This window comes from Cyprinodon tularosa, unplaced genomic scaffold (genome assembly GCF_016077235.1).
Source record: "Cyprinodon tularosa strain WSP-4 unplaced genomic scaffold, ASM1607723v1 ctg538, whole genome shotgun sequence".
NCBI classification, from domain to species: domain Eukaryota; kingdom Metazoa; phylum Chordata; class Actinopteri; order Cyprinodontiformes; family Cyprinodontidae; genus Cyprinodon; species Cyprinodon tularosa.
This window is the reverse complement of record NW_024039272.1, coordinates 111796-129144: the sequence shown is the minus strand read 5'-3', so window position 1 is coordinate 129144 and position 17349 is coordinate 111796. Positions and strand designations below refer to the sequence as shown.

At 42.7% G+C, this 17349-nt stretch overlaps 2 protein-coding genes across 3 annotated transcripts in view; both read right to left on the bottom strand.

Moving 5' to 3' along the window:
• Positions 1 to 4124: 4124 nt before the first annotated feature.
• Positions 4125 to 5950, bottom strand: rpp25l (ribonuclease P/MRP 25 subunit-like). 2 transcript variants are annotated; one of them, XM_038304560.1, is made up of 3 exons: positions 5870 to 5950; positions 5690 to 5783; positions 4125 to 4882 (listed from the first exon to the last, which is right to left on the bottom strand). In XM_038304560.1, exon 3 carries the CDS (start codon positions 4880 to 4882, stop codon positions 4238 to 4240), a length of 645 nt encoding a protein of 214 aa, XP_038160488.1. In that variant the 5' UTR covers positions 5690 to 5783; positions 5870 to 5950; the 3' UTR covers positions 4125 to 4237. The 2 variants fall into 2 exon arrangements, with proteins under 2 accessions (XP_038160488.1, XP_038160487.1); XM_038304559.1 differs by lacking the exon at positions 5690 to 5783 and having other exon boundaries at positions 5870 to 5943.
• A 2789-nt stretch (positions 5951 to 8739) lies between these two features.
• The window catches only part of LOC119796137 (collagen alpha-6(VI) chain-like), a 73848-nt gene continuing 65238 nt past the window's right edge, over positions 8740 to 17349 (bottom strand). Inside the window, exons 33-36 of the mRNA XM_038304553.1 lie at positions 15897 to 16550; positions 15443 to 15521; positions 12907 to 12977; positions 8740 to 9919 (exon numbers count right to left, since the gene is read on the bottom strand). Of these exons, the coding sequence (XP_038160481.1) occupies positions 9732 to 9919; positions 12907 to 12977; positions 15443 to 15521; positions 15897 to 16550 (992 nt within the window). The 3' untranslated portion in view covers positions 8740 to 9731. The remainder of the gene's footprint in view (positions 9920 to 12906; positions 12978 to 15442; positions 15522 to 15896; positions 16551 to 17349) is intronic.

Genomic DNA, 17349 nt, shown 5'->3' with positions numbered 1-17349 from the left:
ATCATGGGACACGATCAGAGCCGTCTGGCAAAATCTGATCAAACCACGTTTTTCTGCATCTTAGTTTCTTTCTTTAGATTACGCACAATATACTATAATGTTAACTGAATTGGAAAACATAAAACTGAAAAAGACTAGATTTATGTTTAAATCCAAAGCGGAAAATAATGAAAATGAAAAAGAGAGATCACATCTCTCCTATCCTGGCTTCTCTTCATTGGCTTCCTGTTAAATCCAGAATAGAATTTAAAATCCTCCTTCTCACATATAAAGCCTTAAATGGCCAAGCTCCATCTGATATCAGAGATCTGATTGTTCCTTATGTTCCTAACAGAGCACTTCGCTCTCAATCTGCAGGTTTACTAGTGGTTCCTAGAATTTCTAAAAGTAGAATGGGAGGCAGATCTTTTAGTTATCAGGCTCCTCTCCTGTGGAACCAACTACCAGTTTTAGTCTGTGAGGCAGACACCCTGTCTACTTTTAAGGCTAGGCTTAAAACTTTCCTTTTTGATAAAGCTTCTAGTTAGAGTGGCTCAGGTTATCCTGAGCTATCTCTATAGTTCTGCTGCTATAGGCTTAGACTGCTGGAGGACATAGGGACCCCTTTTTCATCATTCTGCTTCATTCTATCTCTATTCTCCCACTCTGCAGAATCTGTTAGTTCAATCTCTAACGTTCTGCTCTCTCTGCTTTTTCTCTTGGCCTGTTTTCCAGTGTAGTCCTGTTTCTCAGACTGTGACTAACTGGATGTGCTCTCTTCATCCTCTGACATGGGAGCTGGCTCGGAGCTCGTCTGCCTGGCTGTGTGTTTCCTGGACGGGGCCGCCTGTGGAGCTGGTTGACAGTTGCCTTTTGTATCTATGTTTCTTTTTCTATGTCTGCTTCTGTCTCCTTGAACCCCAGTGGGCCTCAGCAGATGGCCGCTCACACTGAGCCTGGTTCTGCTGGAGGTTTCTTCCTGTTCAAAGGGAGTTTTTCCTCTCCACTGTCGCTACAAGCATGCTTAGTGTGAGGGATTGCTGAAGAGTCAATGAGTCAATGCAATCAGCTGGTTTTCCTTAGATAGAAAACTTTGAATCAATCTGACTGGATGATCTGGTTGAACTGTAAAGTGCCTTGAGATGACATGTGTTGTGAATTTAGCGCTATATAAATAAACTGAATTGAATTGAAAATGTTAGCTCCTGGAAGTAGCGTAGCATCCTATTTCCAGTTTAGATTAGGAAAAGAGGGATAAAACAAAACCATCTATTTACTCAGGAAACACATTATTAACCTTTAACACATTATAGTTTAGCAGGTTTTCTATTTTTGGGGAATGAAAAACGTCATTTAGGTCTTTTAAAAAAAAAAAAAGATAAGGGCGAGCTGGATGTGCAAATGAAGAGATGACACATGACGGATCGGGTAGTGACAACAATGAGGAGAGAGAGAGTCCTCATGGACCTGATGGACAAGACGAAGTGTGAGGCGCGCCTCCCCTAGGGGGCGCCAGAGCACTTTAGGGGAGGCGCGGTGCGAGGGAAAAAATAAACCGGAAAAGAAGCCATCTGCTTGCTGTCTACTGCTGTGAGAGAAAGAATGGACACATTTTTAGTCAAGAAAAAGGCAGCGGAGACGAGCTCTGGCGTAGGTAGGAAAAAGAGGAAGTATGACCAAACATTAAACTCAGAATTTCAGATGTAAGGTTTGTTTGAGAAAACTACGGTGGCCCTGAAGTGCAAACTGCAACTACAAATCTAAAAGCACAATTACATTAAGGAAAACACAATTACATTAACCTACCGGAAAAGGTAGGTACCAGTGGGAAACATGAGACATCGCTGATTGGACGACGGCGCCGTTTGACCCTTGAACCGGAAGTTGCGTCGTCTGAACAGTCCAGCTTCTTTTAAGTGTGTCTTCAGTGTACGCAAACTAACTGAAATTTGGTGATTGGTCTTGAGCATATCCAGTATCACCTCGTACGTATGTCCTGATTCAAAATATTCCTGGATAACGGCAGCTATGTTTGGGGCGCCGACAATATCCATGTTTTCAAAAGCCGCAGCAGGCAGAATGACCTCCGGTTCAAGGGTCAAACGGCGCCGTCGTCCAATCAGCGATGTCTCATGTTTCCCACTGGTACCTACCTTTTCCGGTAGGTTAATGTAGTTTTGTTTTTCTTAATGTAGTTGCGCTTTGCTTTATGTAGTTTTGTTTTTCTTAATGTAGTTGCGCTTTGCTTTATGGAGTTGCGATTTCCTTAATGTAGTTGCGCTTTGCTTTATGTAGTTGCGATTTCCTTAATGTAGTTGCGATTTGCTTTATGGAGTTGCGATTTCCTTAATGTAGTTGCGCTTTGCTTTATGTAGTTTTGTTTTCCTTAATGTAGTTGCGCTTTGCTTTATGTAGTTTTGTTTTTCTTAATGTAGTTGCGCTTTGCTTTATGTAGTTGCGATTTCCTTAATGTAGTTGCGCTTTGCTTTATGTAGTTGCGATTTCCTTAATGTAGTTGCGCTTTGCTTTATGTAGTTTTGTTTTCCTTAATGTAGTTGCGCTTTGCTTTATGTAGTTGCGATTTCCTTAATGTAGTTGCGCTTTGCTTTATGTAGTTTTGTTTTCCTTAATGTAGTTGCGCTTTGCTTTATGTAGTTTTGTTTTCCTTAATGTAGTTGCGCTTTGCTTTATGTAGTTTTGTTTTCCTTAATGTAGTTGCGCTTTGCTTTATGGAGTTGCGATTTCCTTAATGTAGTTGCGCTTTGGTTTATGTAGTTGCGATTTCCTTAATGTAGTTGCGATTTGCTTTATGGAGTTGCGATTTCCTTAATGTAGTTGCGCTTTGCTTTATGTAGTTTTGTTTTTCTTAATGTAGTTGCGCTTTGCTTTATGTAGTTGCGATTTCCTTAATGTAGTTGCGCTTTGCTTTATGTAGTTGCGATTTCCTTAATGTAGTTGCGCTTTGCTTTATGTAGTTTTGTTTTCCTTAATGTAGTTGCGCTTTGCTTTATGTAGTTTTGTTTTTCTTAATGTAGTTGCGCTTTGCTTTATGTAGTTGCGATTTCCTTAATGTAGTTGCGCTTTGCTTTATGTAGTTGCGATTTCCTTAATGTAGTTGCGCTTTGCTTTATGTAGTTTTGTTTTTCCTAATGTAGTTGCGCTTTGCTTTATGTAGTTGCGATTTCCTTAATGTAGTTTCGATTTGCTTTATGGAGTTTTGTTTTTCTTAATGTAGTTGCGATTTGCTTTATGTAGCTGCGATTTCCTTAATGTAGCTGCGCTTTTAGATTTGTAGTTGCAGTTTGCACTTCAGGGCCCCCGTAGAAAACAGTTGAAAAGCGAGTTTGGGGTTGTTCTTATCATTAGAAAAATGAAAAAAGGGCGTATTTGCCATACAAAGTCCCCGATAAAATAATTACAATGGGCGGAAATGTTTTAAAATGTTAATGTGTTGAATTTCATTCAGATAAAGTGTCGTTTTAAAAGATGAGATGGTTCTTAAATAAAAGCAAGGTGTTTTGTAGTGGCATTTGTTTGTGTGTGGGTTGATTATTTGGGTGGGGGGGGCATTAGAGGACCAGAATGTTCACATTTTGGACAAAGAAGACAGGTGGTTTGAGAGGGGAGTGAAGGAAGCCATCTATGTTAGGAAAGAAAATCAACCAGATTCCAGCTTTCAAAAACCTCCAAAGCAGCGATAGAGGTGATTCCTTCCCGCTATCATCGCAGCTCCAACCCCTTTACAGGAGAACAGAAGACCTCACCTGTTCATCCAGGCCAACTATTCCCTCTAACGACCCCCCTTTCAGAGACATAGACAGGTATGGAGCATTGCAGGCTAACAAAGAAGCCAAACGACCCCCATTCCAAAGGGGGGGACCCGTTCATCCGTTTCTATTTGCATGTTTTCTAAACTAAAACCAGGCTTTGTTGGGCTGCTGGATAAAACCTGGAACTAAAAGCTATTTCTGACATTTTGAATTGAAAAATCTTCCTGGATGGAAGAGAAACGTCTTTAAACTGGGAAACAAAGTCCAGAGGATTTTGAACTTTTTTGGAGTGGAAGGAAAAGTTGTACCAGAAACAAGGAGAACTTGGAGAAATGGGTGTAAAAACTTTTTCCATAAAGAACCAGGAAGATGAAGTAAACTAAACTGGTTTTATTTGTTTTCATTCTGCTGAGAAAAAGTTCAACTAAACAGGAAGTGGAATCAAACATCTGAAGGAGTCATTTCATGTCCTGTTGCTCCAGGATCGTCTACGTTTGTCCTTTTCCAGGCTCCCTGGAGCGGCCGACGGGACGCCCCGATCCCTTCCCTCTGCCTCCACCTCCTCCTCTCTTCCTCCTCTGACCCGCTCGCTGCCCCGTTGCCCCCCCGCCCTCCTCCTTGCCCACAGCCTGAGCCCACAGGGCGTCGTAGCGGCCGGGCGCCTGGTACCCGGGCTGGGCGGAGTCCAGCGGCTCCTTGGAGAGGAGGATCCAGATGGCGGGGAGGTTCCGGTTGACGGTGAGGCTGTCGAGGCCGGCGGCGGCCTCCAGAGGCTCCCAGACCTCCAGAACTTTGCTGTAGGTGAGCTTCGTGAGCTGGTGGAGGTTTTTCAGGCGCCGCTTCATGATCTCAGCACAGGTGATGGCTTTGGAGACGGCCTTCCCGCTGGCGCTGAAGACGATCTGTCTGCAGAGCGGCCGGCCCGCCGCCTCCTCCGGACCTCCCCGGCTTCCTTCCTCCTCCTCTTCCTCGGCTCTCCTGGCGTTGGCCTCCATGCGGCTCAGGGCGAAGCGCAGCAGGTTCCGGATCTTGCTGCCGTCTTTGACCCGGACCTCGGGGGTGTCGGCGGACAGGTTGGTGAAGGGACAGACGGACAGCTGCTCCACCACCTGAGCTCTGCTGTAATTCTCCATCTGCAACGGATCCACAGACACAGACGTTACCGTCAGTTTTTCTGACCCGATTCTGGTCAAAAGCAGGTTTTATATAGATCTATGGATTCAGGTTATTAAACCATTAATGTTAAAATGTAAATAATAAACATGCATCATCAGAAAGATCTATACAAACATCATAGAAACAGAGATAATCTTCAACCTTCCAAATACGACATTTCCCTTTAGGACGTGCAATAAGAACTCATGTTGGTCTGATTTGGTGGATGGAGGTGAAAACACACGCAGACGAGCTGCTTTCTGAGCATAAACCAGGCTTTACGCTGCAGACAGGTGATGGTGCTGAGGGTGGGTGGAGTCCAGGTGTGTCTGCTTCTGTTCACTGCACCTTCAGCACCTTATTTACACACTAAAATGGCTCCAAACTAATCAGAAACAGCTTCCTCTGCACTGCAAAAACCATCTAGAAATAAGTCAAAGTTTCTTACATTAGATGATTGATTGACTTTAGTGTTTTATTAATTTTATTAAGTCTATTTACTTTTAATCTAAGCAGGTAAATAAGACGATCTGCCAATAGGAGGAAGAGTTTTACTCTTAAAATAAATTATATATTTTTTTCAAAGTGTCTACCTTTCCTAAATTCAATTTAAGAACAAATGCATTTCTATGTTTTGAAGTTTTCTTAAATTTCTTTGAACTTCAGGCAGAAGCTTGATCCTCTCAGCAGAATCCAGGGTCGATATAATCTGTTTAAATTATACATTTAGAAACTGATGCAGATCTGATGTTTTAAAAATGAATTTTTCTAATACTGAAACCAACCAGTGGCTCCACCAGTTCTGGTTCCGGTTCTGGTTCCGACCAGTGGAGTTCGGTTGGATTCTGGCCTCAATCACTGATCAAAGACACCGCTTCACTTTAGAGAATAAATAAAAACAAACATGAAAGACGTGATAACTTCTTCAGTTACTGCAAAACTATGAAAAAACTCCACATTATTACCTCTGATGCTTCTACTGGACCAAACGCATGTTTACGTCCCCGAAAACAGTTGACGCTACCGTAAGATGACGAAAACTGACGCCAACTGTCGCGCGTTGTTGTAGTTTCTATTTACGCCCTGGTATCGAAGTATCATCTGTTCTTTTGACTAAACCGATAAAAAAAAATAACGGTGCTTTGCTAGAATTTCCAGTTTGGTTCCTTTTATTATCATTATTATTATTATTTTAATTTTTAAGGAGTTTCTTTATTCAGTCGCCGTTTTACCCCTCTGGTGTAGTGACTAGTTACCGCCACATGAGGGCGGTATTTTACATTTTGAACAAATCTTTTTCATAATATAGAAATGTTGTCTTAATTATTAATCAGTAGTTCGTTGCTTTCTTTTTTATGAGGTCATGAGATGTTGGGAAAAAATGTATTTAGATTTTTATTTAAATTTGAACTTATTTTACTCTATTTTATTGCATTGTGTTTATGTATTTTAGCTTTTACGTTTTTACCTTATTTCCTGCAACTGTGATATCTGTACAGGACTTTGGGCAACCCCGGTTGTTTTAAATGTGCTTTATAAATAAAGTTTTAGTTGAATTGAAAAGGCAAAGTGGTTAATTCATCATCATGGATTGATTGGATTGAGCTCTAAGCAATCAACAATCTTATAGTTTAATGAGCATCAAAGTAGCAACACTGAAAAGCCATCTAGAATTAAGTAAAAAAAATCTTAAATTGAGTGTATTTGCCCTTAATTTGAGTAGATAAATAAGATGATTTGCCAATTGAATTAGTATTGTTACTCTAAAACAAGATAATTAGATAATATGCACTTGAAAGAAGACAAAGCTTTTTTTTCTTATTTTAAATGTAAATTGTCTCGTTCCATTGGCAAAGTATCTCAATTACCTCAATTCAAGAAAAAATTGCACTTAATTTAAGCAAAAATGACTCATTTAGAGTTCCATTTTTTGCAGTGAATTTCTCTCTATAACATAAATGAACAGAGGTGTCAAAAGTAGTAATGTTTATTACTCCAGTAGAAGTTTAAATCCTGCTGTTTAAATTTTTTTTTCAGAAGTTAGAGGATCAACTTCAGCTTTTTACTCCATTAAAAGTGCAATCAGAAGTCTGCAAGTCAAATTGTTTTGTCCTATTAAACTAAAGTCCAAAAAATTTAAATATCAGTTAACCTAATCCTCCTCCTTATAAATATCTATTTATGGCTTGCAGGTAATTTTTAGTTTGAGTCACATGTGAGTCGCGCTTTGCACGCTGCAGTCAGCGCACATGATCAAGTCTCAGACCGTGATAGAGAGAGCGCCATTTTCATCGTCTCTACATCCTGCGTGGATTTCGCCCATAAATAAATAAGTAGCAAAGCAGTTGCATATAATCAATGTTATATTTGGCTAGTTAACTAGTTAATATTAGCTAGCTGACATCTGAGAAGGTTTATTCATTTACCGATAACGTTAGCTAGCTAAAAGCCTTCGCTCGTTCAACCGCGCTCCATCCAGAGCTAAACAATCTTTGCTTGAAGGTTCAGTGTGGAGTTTAGAGTTAAATGCTGGAAACCCGCTGTCACTGGCAGCCGGAGCCTCCATGTTAGAAAGAGCAGTAGAGCTGTAGTGGCGAGCGTGATAGCGACGGATGCTAACTGCTACCGCTTACCGAGGTTCGTTAACGCCAAGTTACACCACCTGGATTTACACTATTTAAGTCTATATTAGCAATTAATAAATACATTTAAAGTAATCCTTTGGCCAGGTATTTTTTATTTTTATAGAATTTATAAGATGGGTAGTAAAGTCAAATGAAATATGAAAATGATAATTTGGTTATATTTAAATGAATCAACTGGTGTCTATACAAACATTAATTCATGGTAATTTAGATAAAAGTAAGTAAATTAGTTTGGTTCATCAACTGAAATGTTCAGAAAATATTTTTGGAATAAAAATTTAAAGTTTGGTCAAATGCAGAAATATTTTTCACATCAACATAAAATAATCAGGTCATAAAAAGTGATTAAATTCTACGGAAGAGGATTAGGGCCAATCTCAGAATTCTGACTTTAATCTCAGAATTCTGAGAAAAAAGTCCGAATTCGGACTTTTTTCCCATTTTAAACTTAAACAAAATTTAAAAATCAGTTAACTTTTTTTTCTTTTCAGTGGCCCTAATCCTCTTCCGTAAAATTCAGATTCTGTGAAATCAAATATTTTAGATGTGATATCTGGACATCATTTTTTTTTTTTTTTTTTTTCGAGCAAGGTTATACTTTTTCCAGGGTAACATCCATGTAGACCGGTAGAAATGTTTCTGCAAACATTTACTTAAAAAGAAAGCAATTCATAAAACTCAATGTGAAAAAGAATAAATTGAAAAAAGAAAGTTTGAAAAGGCGAATTTACTCTCAAAATATTTTTCTGATTAAGATTTAATTTTAAAAGTTTAATTTCTCATTTTAGCCAAATGATTTTTATCAAATACATAATTACTGTGCACATATAAGGAATATTTCCGTCTGTTTAAACCCCCCCCCCCCCCCCCCCCAGGAACTTGGGGCCCTAGGAAACTGCCTGGTATTGCTTAATGGTAAATTCCCCCTTGAACTTGACACCTTTCTTTCTTAGCATTGGAAATATTTCAGAAAAATGCACCGTATAACAAGACTTAAAAGAAATCAGGTCTCTTCTAGACTACATGTTTTATCGGTAATAATCCAGTGGGCTCAGTAACATGGGGGCCGCTCCTTTCCTGGATGCCTCCAACAATGCAGTGGTTTCTTCTCCAGCTGAGTCTAAAAAACTTTGGTTAAAACACAATTTTATTCAAGGATGTTAAAATGGATCAAGACAAAAATAAAAACATTTCACATTTCTTAGATTTTATTGATAAAAAAGGGAACAACAAATTCTTGTTTTTTGGCTTAAACTGTGAACTGCTGGTCGCTGGTCTGTTGGATGAAGTGTCACATTAGACCCGATGTGGGAAAGATCAGTAAGGGTGAATTCTTTTTAGCCGTGCGTACGCTGTATGATTCTTTTCCCTTTTCAGGTCGATTTTCCAGTCGTGCGAGAATCTTTCGATGGGGCCGACTTTCAGCCTTATTGTGCGTGATGTGGTGACCAGGGGGTAACGAGGGGCGATCAGCCTCTAACGACCACCTCCCCATCAGGTCGGGAGAAAATGTTTGAATTTCAGTGGGTCCTCGTGAGATGTTGGTGATCAAATCCTAGTGTTGAAGCAGAGCTACGAGCTGATTTCCAAGAATATCACCACTGTACATGTGCAGCAGTCCAACCGGCGCCATCTCTCAGCGCCTAGTCAAGCGTATGGTTTTTGTGTGAGCAGGTAGATCGTATCAGAGCGTCGAGTCGCACAGAGAACAAACATCCTCAGCTGTGAACTTTTAAACCCGGCCGTTTCGTCGTACAGTGTGAGCTGTAGCTGCGTGCAATGATTGACAAAATCCCCCAGTTTAGGCCCGGCTTTAGGCGCCTCTTTGCTCCAGATACAGTAGAAACAAATTCATGCAGTCATTTGGACAAAATCATTTAAAACTGAATTCTGATCAACATAATCTGAATCTTGCACATCGACACAAAGGCTCTGTTCATCCCATCTCAACAATTCATAAGAAAATATTTTGCTGAAATCATTTTATGGAAACTAATGTTGGTTTGGATGATGAGAGATCAAACATTGGGGTAGTTAGCATAAGAAAAATCAACAACTTCCTTGGAAATACAGGACATTTTTGTAGCTGCAGTAAAAGTAGAGAAAGTCCTGCTGAAATCTGGGATTCTGTGGTTGTGGTCCAGCTCTGTGGACTCAATAATACTTGGCTTCTCAAACAGCATTAAACGTCTCCAGCTAACGTCTTCCTGAGACACGTGTCCTCACACTCCTCCCTGGTCTTGAAGCGGTTCTGGTTGCCTCCACAGCCGCTGTAGAGGAAGCGGGTGCATCGAGCGTTCTTGCTGTCATAGAACCACATGAAGGTGAAGGTCTTGCAGCTGCCGCTTTTCTTGTTCTGGAGACAGACATCTGGGGGGGACATAGAGGGAAATGCATCAGAGGGATCCGGGTGGGGACATCAGTCAGCTCTGAGAACGGGGTATAAGCCTGACAGCACACAGTGGGAAAAAAACAACAACCTTTAAACCCAGGAACAAAGGGCTTTTAGTGGCAGTGGGAATGGCTCACTGTCCCAGGTCAAACGACTCGGCAAGAGACCCACGTTAAAATCGCCTCGGCTCTGATCGGCAAGGTCCAAACGTCCAAACGTCTAATAGTGGACTCAAAATTTCCCACAATGCACCTTGAAAAGTAGTGGTTATCCATGGGTGTCGCTAACCGATCAATCCTGCGCATGCGCGAACAGAATAACTTCCAGTTACGCATTACTTCGTTTTTCTTACTTTTTATTCCTTTTTCTTTTTCCGGCGGGGGGTTTCCTTTTAAATATTTTTGTATTTGCATAAATATTGCACATTCTAAACACGAAAAAAAGCAAAACACTTAAACATCCTTTGGAACGTTACTCTGACTGCTCTGAGCATGTCCGATGATGATGTCACGCAAAAGATTGGAGAGAATGTAAAACGTCTTCAATATTTTCTATAGAATGTAGTTTAACGTTCTTTAATGTTTTAAGTATATAAATAAGTATTTTCCGTACCGGTATTACCTAGTTTTATTATTGTGTTTGCACATGTGCAGGATGGATTGTGCTTCCGGGACGGATCGGGTAGTGACAATGGTCACTAGATGAGCAGATTTATCCCGGAATGCTTTGCGAGGAGGTCTGTCTTTGCAAAGCATTATGGGATTTGTTGTGACAACAGCGGCGACGCATACAAAGATGGCGTAGATGCCATGCGGGGAGGCGGGGTTATGTGACCAAGAGGGAGCGGAAAATAGTGATCATCTGTCTGAACGGTCAGTTAACTAAGTTCCCTATAAAGTCCCTGCTCTATATTGTGATGGAGGGGTTTAAGGTTTTAGGGCGGACATTTGGAGACAGCCAAAGAATCGTTTCTCTGCTTTCCACCATGTTGAAAGGTCAAAGTTTACCTCATCGTTGCAACTCAGGTATCGTTTGCCATTTCTCAATTCACGAGAATGTGAGTATGGACCCCATGTTCTCACCGAGTCTGTTCTAGAGAAGAACACAGGAAAGTCTGAACTCTGGGAGAACGGGAGCACGCAGAATAAATCTGGGTCAATTGGAACAGAAGATTAGTTGTAACATCACCACACGCTCAACTAGTCTGGAGCTGCATTTCAACTCCTGTTATTAATAGGGCTGCAGCAGTCGGGGCTAAGGTTAGTCCGTCTGCAGCAGTTGGGCCTAAGGTTAGTCCGTCTGCAGCAGTTGGGCCTAAGGTTAGCCCGTCTGCAGCAGTCGGGGCCAATGTTAGTCCGTCTGCAGCAGTCGGGGCCAATGTTAGCCCGTCTGCAGCAGTCGGGGCCAATGTTAGTCCGTCTGCAGCAGTCGGGGCCAATGTTAGTCCGTCTGCAGCAGTCGGGGCCAATGTTAGTCCGTCTGCAGCAGTCGGGGCCAATGTTAGTCCGTTTGCAGCAGTCGGGGCCAATGTTAGTCCGTTTGCAGCAGTCGGGGCCAATGTTAGTCCGTCTGCAGCAGTCGGGGCCAATGTTAGTCCGTCTGCAGCAGTCGGGGCCAATGTTAGTCCGTCTGCAGCAGTCGGGGCCAATGTTAGTCCGTCTGCAGCAGTCGGGGCCAATGTTAGTCCGTCTGCAGCAGTCGGGGCCAATGTTAGTCCGTCTGCAGCAGTCGGGGCCAATGTTAGTCCGTCTGCAGCAGTCGGGGCCAATGTTAGTCCGTCTGCAGCAGTCGGGGCCAATGTTAGCCCGTCTGCAGCAGTCGGGGCCAATGTTAGTCCGTCTGCAGCAGTCGGGGCCAATGTTAGTCCGTCTGCAGCAGTCGGGGCCAATGTTAGTCCGTCTGCAGCAGTCGGGGCCAATGTTAGTCCGTCTGCAGCAGTCGGGGCCAATGTTAGTCCGTCTGCAGCAGTCGGGGCCAATGTTAGTCCGTCTGCAGCAGTCGGGGCCAATGTTAGTCCGTCTGCAGCAGTCGGGGCCAATGTTAGTCCGTCTGCAGCAGTCGGGGCCAATGTTAGTCCGTCTGCAGCAGTCGGGGCCAATGTTAGTCCGTCTGCAGCAGTCGGGGCCAATGTTAGTCCGTCTGCAGCAGTCGGGGCCAATGTTAGTCCGTCTGCAGCAGTCGGGGCCAATGTTAGTCCGTCTGCAGCAGTCGGGGCCAATGTTAGTCCGTCTGCAGCAGTCGGGGCCAATGTTAGTCCGTCTGCAGCAGTCGGGGCCAATGTTAGTCCGTCTGCAGCAGTCGGGGCCAATGTTAGTCCGTCTGCAGCAGTCGGGGCCAATGTTAGTCCGTCTGCAGCAGTCGGGGCCAATGTTAGTCCGTCTGCTGCAGAAGGGGCCCCGGCATAAGGGGCTAACATAAGCCCGTCTGCTAATGTCCATACTCGTGTTCTTGTGAATTGACTGACATGCACTGAGTCAAACCCCAAACAACATGGCTACCAAATTAACTGAATGATTCATATCTTCTGATGAACATACAGCACTTATTTTTTTATCTTTACATTTAATTTTTATAGCTCGGGAAAATATTGCAATATTGTGATAATATGGTATTTTGACCCAAGTATTGTGACACATATCGTGACACCCGTGCCGATGCTCACCCCCAGACAGCAACCAGTTCCATCCCCACAGCCTGCACTCTGGGTCCCTGAGCCAGACCCTTAACCCCACACTGCATCCCCAAGGGGAGGGGTTAAATACAGAGTGTGAATTTATCCGACGTGAGATCAATAAAAACAAAAGGCCTTCAAATAAGAGTCATAAAGACCCCCCCACCTACCACAGCGGGCCAGAGGACTGAATCATGAGGAGAAAGAAAACTATGAAACTTTTTCACAGGCAATGCTTTATCATCTGGGGAATAAATGGTTTCAGTTAAAGGTGTTCCTGAGCGTGCTCTGTACCTTGGTATGGAATCGGAGGTCCTGCCTGAGCATCATCAGCAAGCAGCTCCTGTCCAGATGAAAAGTCCTCCCTGCAGCACACAGAAACAGCACTGAAGGAGAACGCTAGCGAACTGCAGTGAAAAAGGCAGATCTACAGAAACCCTACAGAATCTAAAGGGTTTGGAGACTTCCTGACTGTTTTTATTTAGACTGTTTTTGGTCCACTTTTCCCTCTGGCTTCCATGTTTACAGGTTGCAGCAATTTTACCAACGTAAAATACCAAACGTGCTGAAAATCCTCGCTCGATTGGATCAAGAAGCAGGAAGTATTCACAGTATACAATACAATAAGTAGTAGATTTCTGTAAAGACATGACTACTAGCAGAAATATATTTTTCTGGATATCTGTAATGCTATATTAATTCATTTCATTATGACTAGCAGTAATTCTTTTATAGCGATCTTAAATTTGAGCTCATTCTGGTCAGAATTTACATAGGAAGAATGTTTATTTTAAATAAGAATAATGTTATTTTAGATATCTGGAAGTAAAAGCCCAATAAACATGAATGAGAAACGTGATTTCATGTTTACTAGTAAAAATAACATTTCAGATATCTGACAAGTTCATTTTGAGTAGGAAGAAAAGCATTTGAGACATCTGGATTACATATTCAGTCAAGCTAATAAATGTCAAAACAGCCTGCCATACTCTACTACTCAGGAGCCAATTGGAAATAAGCGACAAGCACCAGCTCAAATTGAACAAATGGCTGATGGGCTGATATTCAGATGAAATCTGTTGGGATCTGGAGGCTTGTCTAACTTTCTCCACCAGAGGGCACCTGAGATCTTCCTCCTGAGGGCGTGAGCTGACTTCTGCACACCTGTTTTCCATCTGCTCATCTGGAGGCTTTCTTAAGGAGGAGGAGGCTGACACTTCCCTGCCAGAGTGTTTGCCAGTAATGGAACCAGCAAACCTGAGCCAGCTTCTCTTATCTGTTTCTCAGATTTTTGTGAACTAGTCTGACCCTGTGTTCTTCTGCCTCTCAGATCCTGACTTATCTGGATATCAGTCTAATCCTGGAGAAAACAATCGCTGCCTGGAACCTGCCTGTCTGCCCTCAGCCTCCGTCTCTGCCTCTGCCCTCAGCCTGCCGACCAGCCTCTGGACCCACAAGGTTCCCCCCCTGCTGATCAGAATACCCTCTGAGCAGGTATTAATCCAAGCCGCCATTAAACTGCAAGTTTCCTGGTTCCACTCTAACCGATCTGTCCTCCTCTAGTTGCTTCCCTCCCGTGATCATTCTGCCGAGCCAAGACCCTGTTCACATTTATCTGAAAACATTGTAAATAAACCATTTAACTTTTTCCCTGTCTGCTGAGTGTTTCTGCATGTGGGTTAGACGCTTAGACCCCAACATGACAAAATCAACGCGTACTTGACACGTAGACGCGTTTTTAACGCTTTAACTAAGTGTGACAGAATAAAGGGCTAAAACAACACATTAACAACGTGCAAAATATGTGTCATTGACATGTTTTCTATGTGTTACAAATCATAAATTATTGGACCAAATGGTCTTCCATAACACGCTGCACTGAAGCATTTATAGAAGATTTAGGAAATTTGGGGCCCTAGGCAAAGACAGGAAGGGGGCTGCTATTAGCATTCAAGGCTATCAGAGTGGGTAATAGAGAAGCAATGGCGTCACTCTTGTTCTGGTCTCTGTGTTAGGTTTATTCAATGATGATTATAAAATTAATGTGTGCTTATGAAACATTTGTGCAAGGGGATGCTCCACTCCTGTCTCATGATCCAGTCAGGAGACCATCCTGCCTCGTCATTCTGATGGAGCATTCTGTCTTCACTAACTGATCAGTTGTTCTGTCAGAACAATACTCTGTAACCATGCGTCATTTTCTGTTAATAAAAGACGGCTGCAGGAGGAGATTCGGAGAAGGAAAGCTTGAAGTTGGGTTGGGCTTTTCCTTCCGCTCCTGCAGAAGCTGCTTGATTCTCTTTCCTGTGTAGACTCAATTTCTATTTATTTGCAAACCTACATTTTCTGAATCCAACACTCTGTTTGCTCCGAGGTGAGAAAACAATCAACCCGAAAGAGAACGGACTCCGTCTTCGCTTTTGTCAACTATATTTGACCCACTCTGTACGTTTTTTCTTTCTTCCTGATTGTTCTCTCCGAGTGTCTATCAGCATGGACACGCAGATAAAACCATCACACTCTAGCCTTCTTCTTCTTCTTCCTTGCAACTCCCGCCACTAACATTGACGTAGTGCCTTGATCAGATGTGCCTAAACAATAGCAACTAGATGCGATGATCTAAACAACAGAATTGACCAAAAAAATAATGGTCGCCTTAAAAAAATCAATAATCCTGTGAACAAATGTTATATATCGCAATAAAAAATGCTCAGGGTGCAACACTAGTGAAGTGAACTTGATTTCTGAAACTTTAAGCTGATAGACAAATGTACCTTTAAAAAGAAACTATGGACCTAAATTGGATTGTTATTGAAGTTGATATCCTTACATCAGTAGGAAGTCCTCAGGCTCTCTCAGCCGGCTGCACTCTGTTTTTATTGAAGGAGGAGGATACGTGTTCAGGTTCTCTGAAACAGACAAAGAAAGAAACACGTTTAAATTCAACGGAGTCAATGAATCGATGAAATCAGCTGGTTTAACTTTTAAAGCCAGAACACGATTTCGCATTAGATCCGACAGAAAATCGTGTCGGACGACGTCGTGGCGTTTAGCGCTCATTGAAAGTCAATGGGGATGATTTCCTGTAGGGGGCAGCGTAGCTCCGACTGAGATAGAGCCCGAGTCTATTTCAGTCGGAATACGCAGCAATTCAGACAGTGGCGGCTGACCAGTAGAGGGCGCTAGGGCGCCGCATCACCAACTGAATACGCTGAACAAAATAAAAACTGAATGTAACTGATTTTAAATGCTAAGAAGAAAAATCCTGCTGAAGTTTCTCTTACTGCTGAGGACAGAAAGGAAGACTCTGAAGAAGCGCTGAACGTAGCCCTGCTCCTGGGTCTCAAGCCGGCTGATTCGGACGAGGTGCTGACGGGTAGGTAGACCAGCCATCTCCCTCACTTGGGTCTGGTTGTACCGATCACCGACTGCCACCACAAACATGGCCACGCCCTCACACTTGGACTTCAGGGAGATGTACCGCAGCCAGTCTCGGTCTCTGTTCTCTGTTCGGGAGGCGACGACGGCCATTAGAGCCCTTCTTCTACGTGGCAGGGCACCCTTCTGCAGCACCTCCTTTATGGTGTAGTCAAGTGTTTGTCCCAAAATCGAGGCACCGCTCTGCTGCTGCATTTTCTCCATCAGGTGTTGCTTCATTCCAGCCTGACCCTGGTAGGTCTGCAGGTCGAACTCCACCCTGGCCTCCTTGGTGCCGCTCTGCTGGACCACAGCAATGCGAGCCTGGTTTCCGGGTCTGCGGGGCTGAGGACTTACCACCAGCTGCTCCACCACAGAACCCAGCAGCTGCTTGGCACCAGCGTATTCATCCGCCTGCATGTTCCTGGAACTGTCCACAACTATAGCCAGGTCAATATTGGCCTGCTGAGGCGGCACCGGGATCTGGATGAAGGAGCACTCCTCTGAGCGTCTGCAAGGATCTGATGACACAGAGGAAATACATGAAGATCAGATAGCAAAGATAAATGATTACGCTTTTATTATAAGCCATTAGAAGTTCTTATTTATCCATAACATTTTATATTAACAGAATAAACAGGAACAAAGGTACCAAATATATTGACAGGAACCAAATGCACCTAAGCTTCAACATGTTACAAGGTTGGATGCAAAGAAAGGTTGAGCTACTGTCACACTTCAGGCCTTCTTGCGCAATTACGAATTTTTTTGCGTGGTCTTTCACATTTCCAAATGAACGCGACTTGAATGTGATCTCCTATCTGAACTGCATTCTTACATCTTAAGCCTCCAGCACCAACAGTAGAGGTCGCCACAACATCCCAAGAGAGCGTGCTCTTTGTTTACAGACATACAGGTGCTGGTCATAAAATTAGAATATCATGAAAAAGTAGATTGATTTCAGTAATTCCATTTAAAAAGTGAAACTTGTATATTATATTCATACATTACATACAAACTCATATATTTCAGATGTTTATTTTGTTTAATTTTGATGATTACAAATGACAACAAATGAAAATCTCAAATTCATCATATCAGAAAATTAGAATATTGTGAAAAGGTTCAAAATTGATGGCCCCTGGTGCCACACTCTAATCAGCTAATTAACTCAAACCACCTGCAAAAGCCTTTAAATGGTCTTTCAGTCTAGTTCTATAGGCTACACAATCATGGGGAAGACTGCTGACTTGACAGTTGTCCAAAAGACGACCATCGACACCTTGCACAAGGAGGGCAAGACACAAAAGGTCATCGCTA

Bases quoted from the DNA above. Each gene is read 5' to 3' on its own strand.
- rpp25l (XM_038304560.1), bottom strand. From the start codon at position 4,882: ATGGAGAATTACAGCAGAGCTCAGGTGGTGGAGCAGCTGTCCGTCTGT.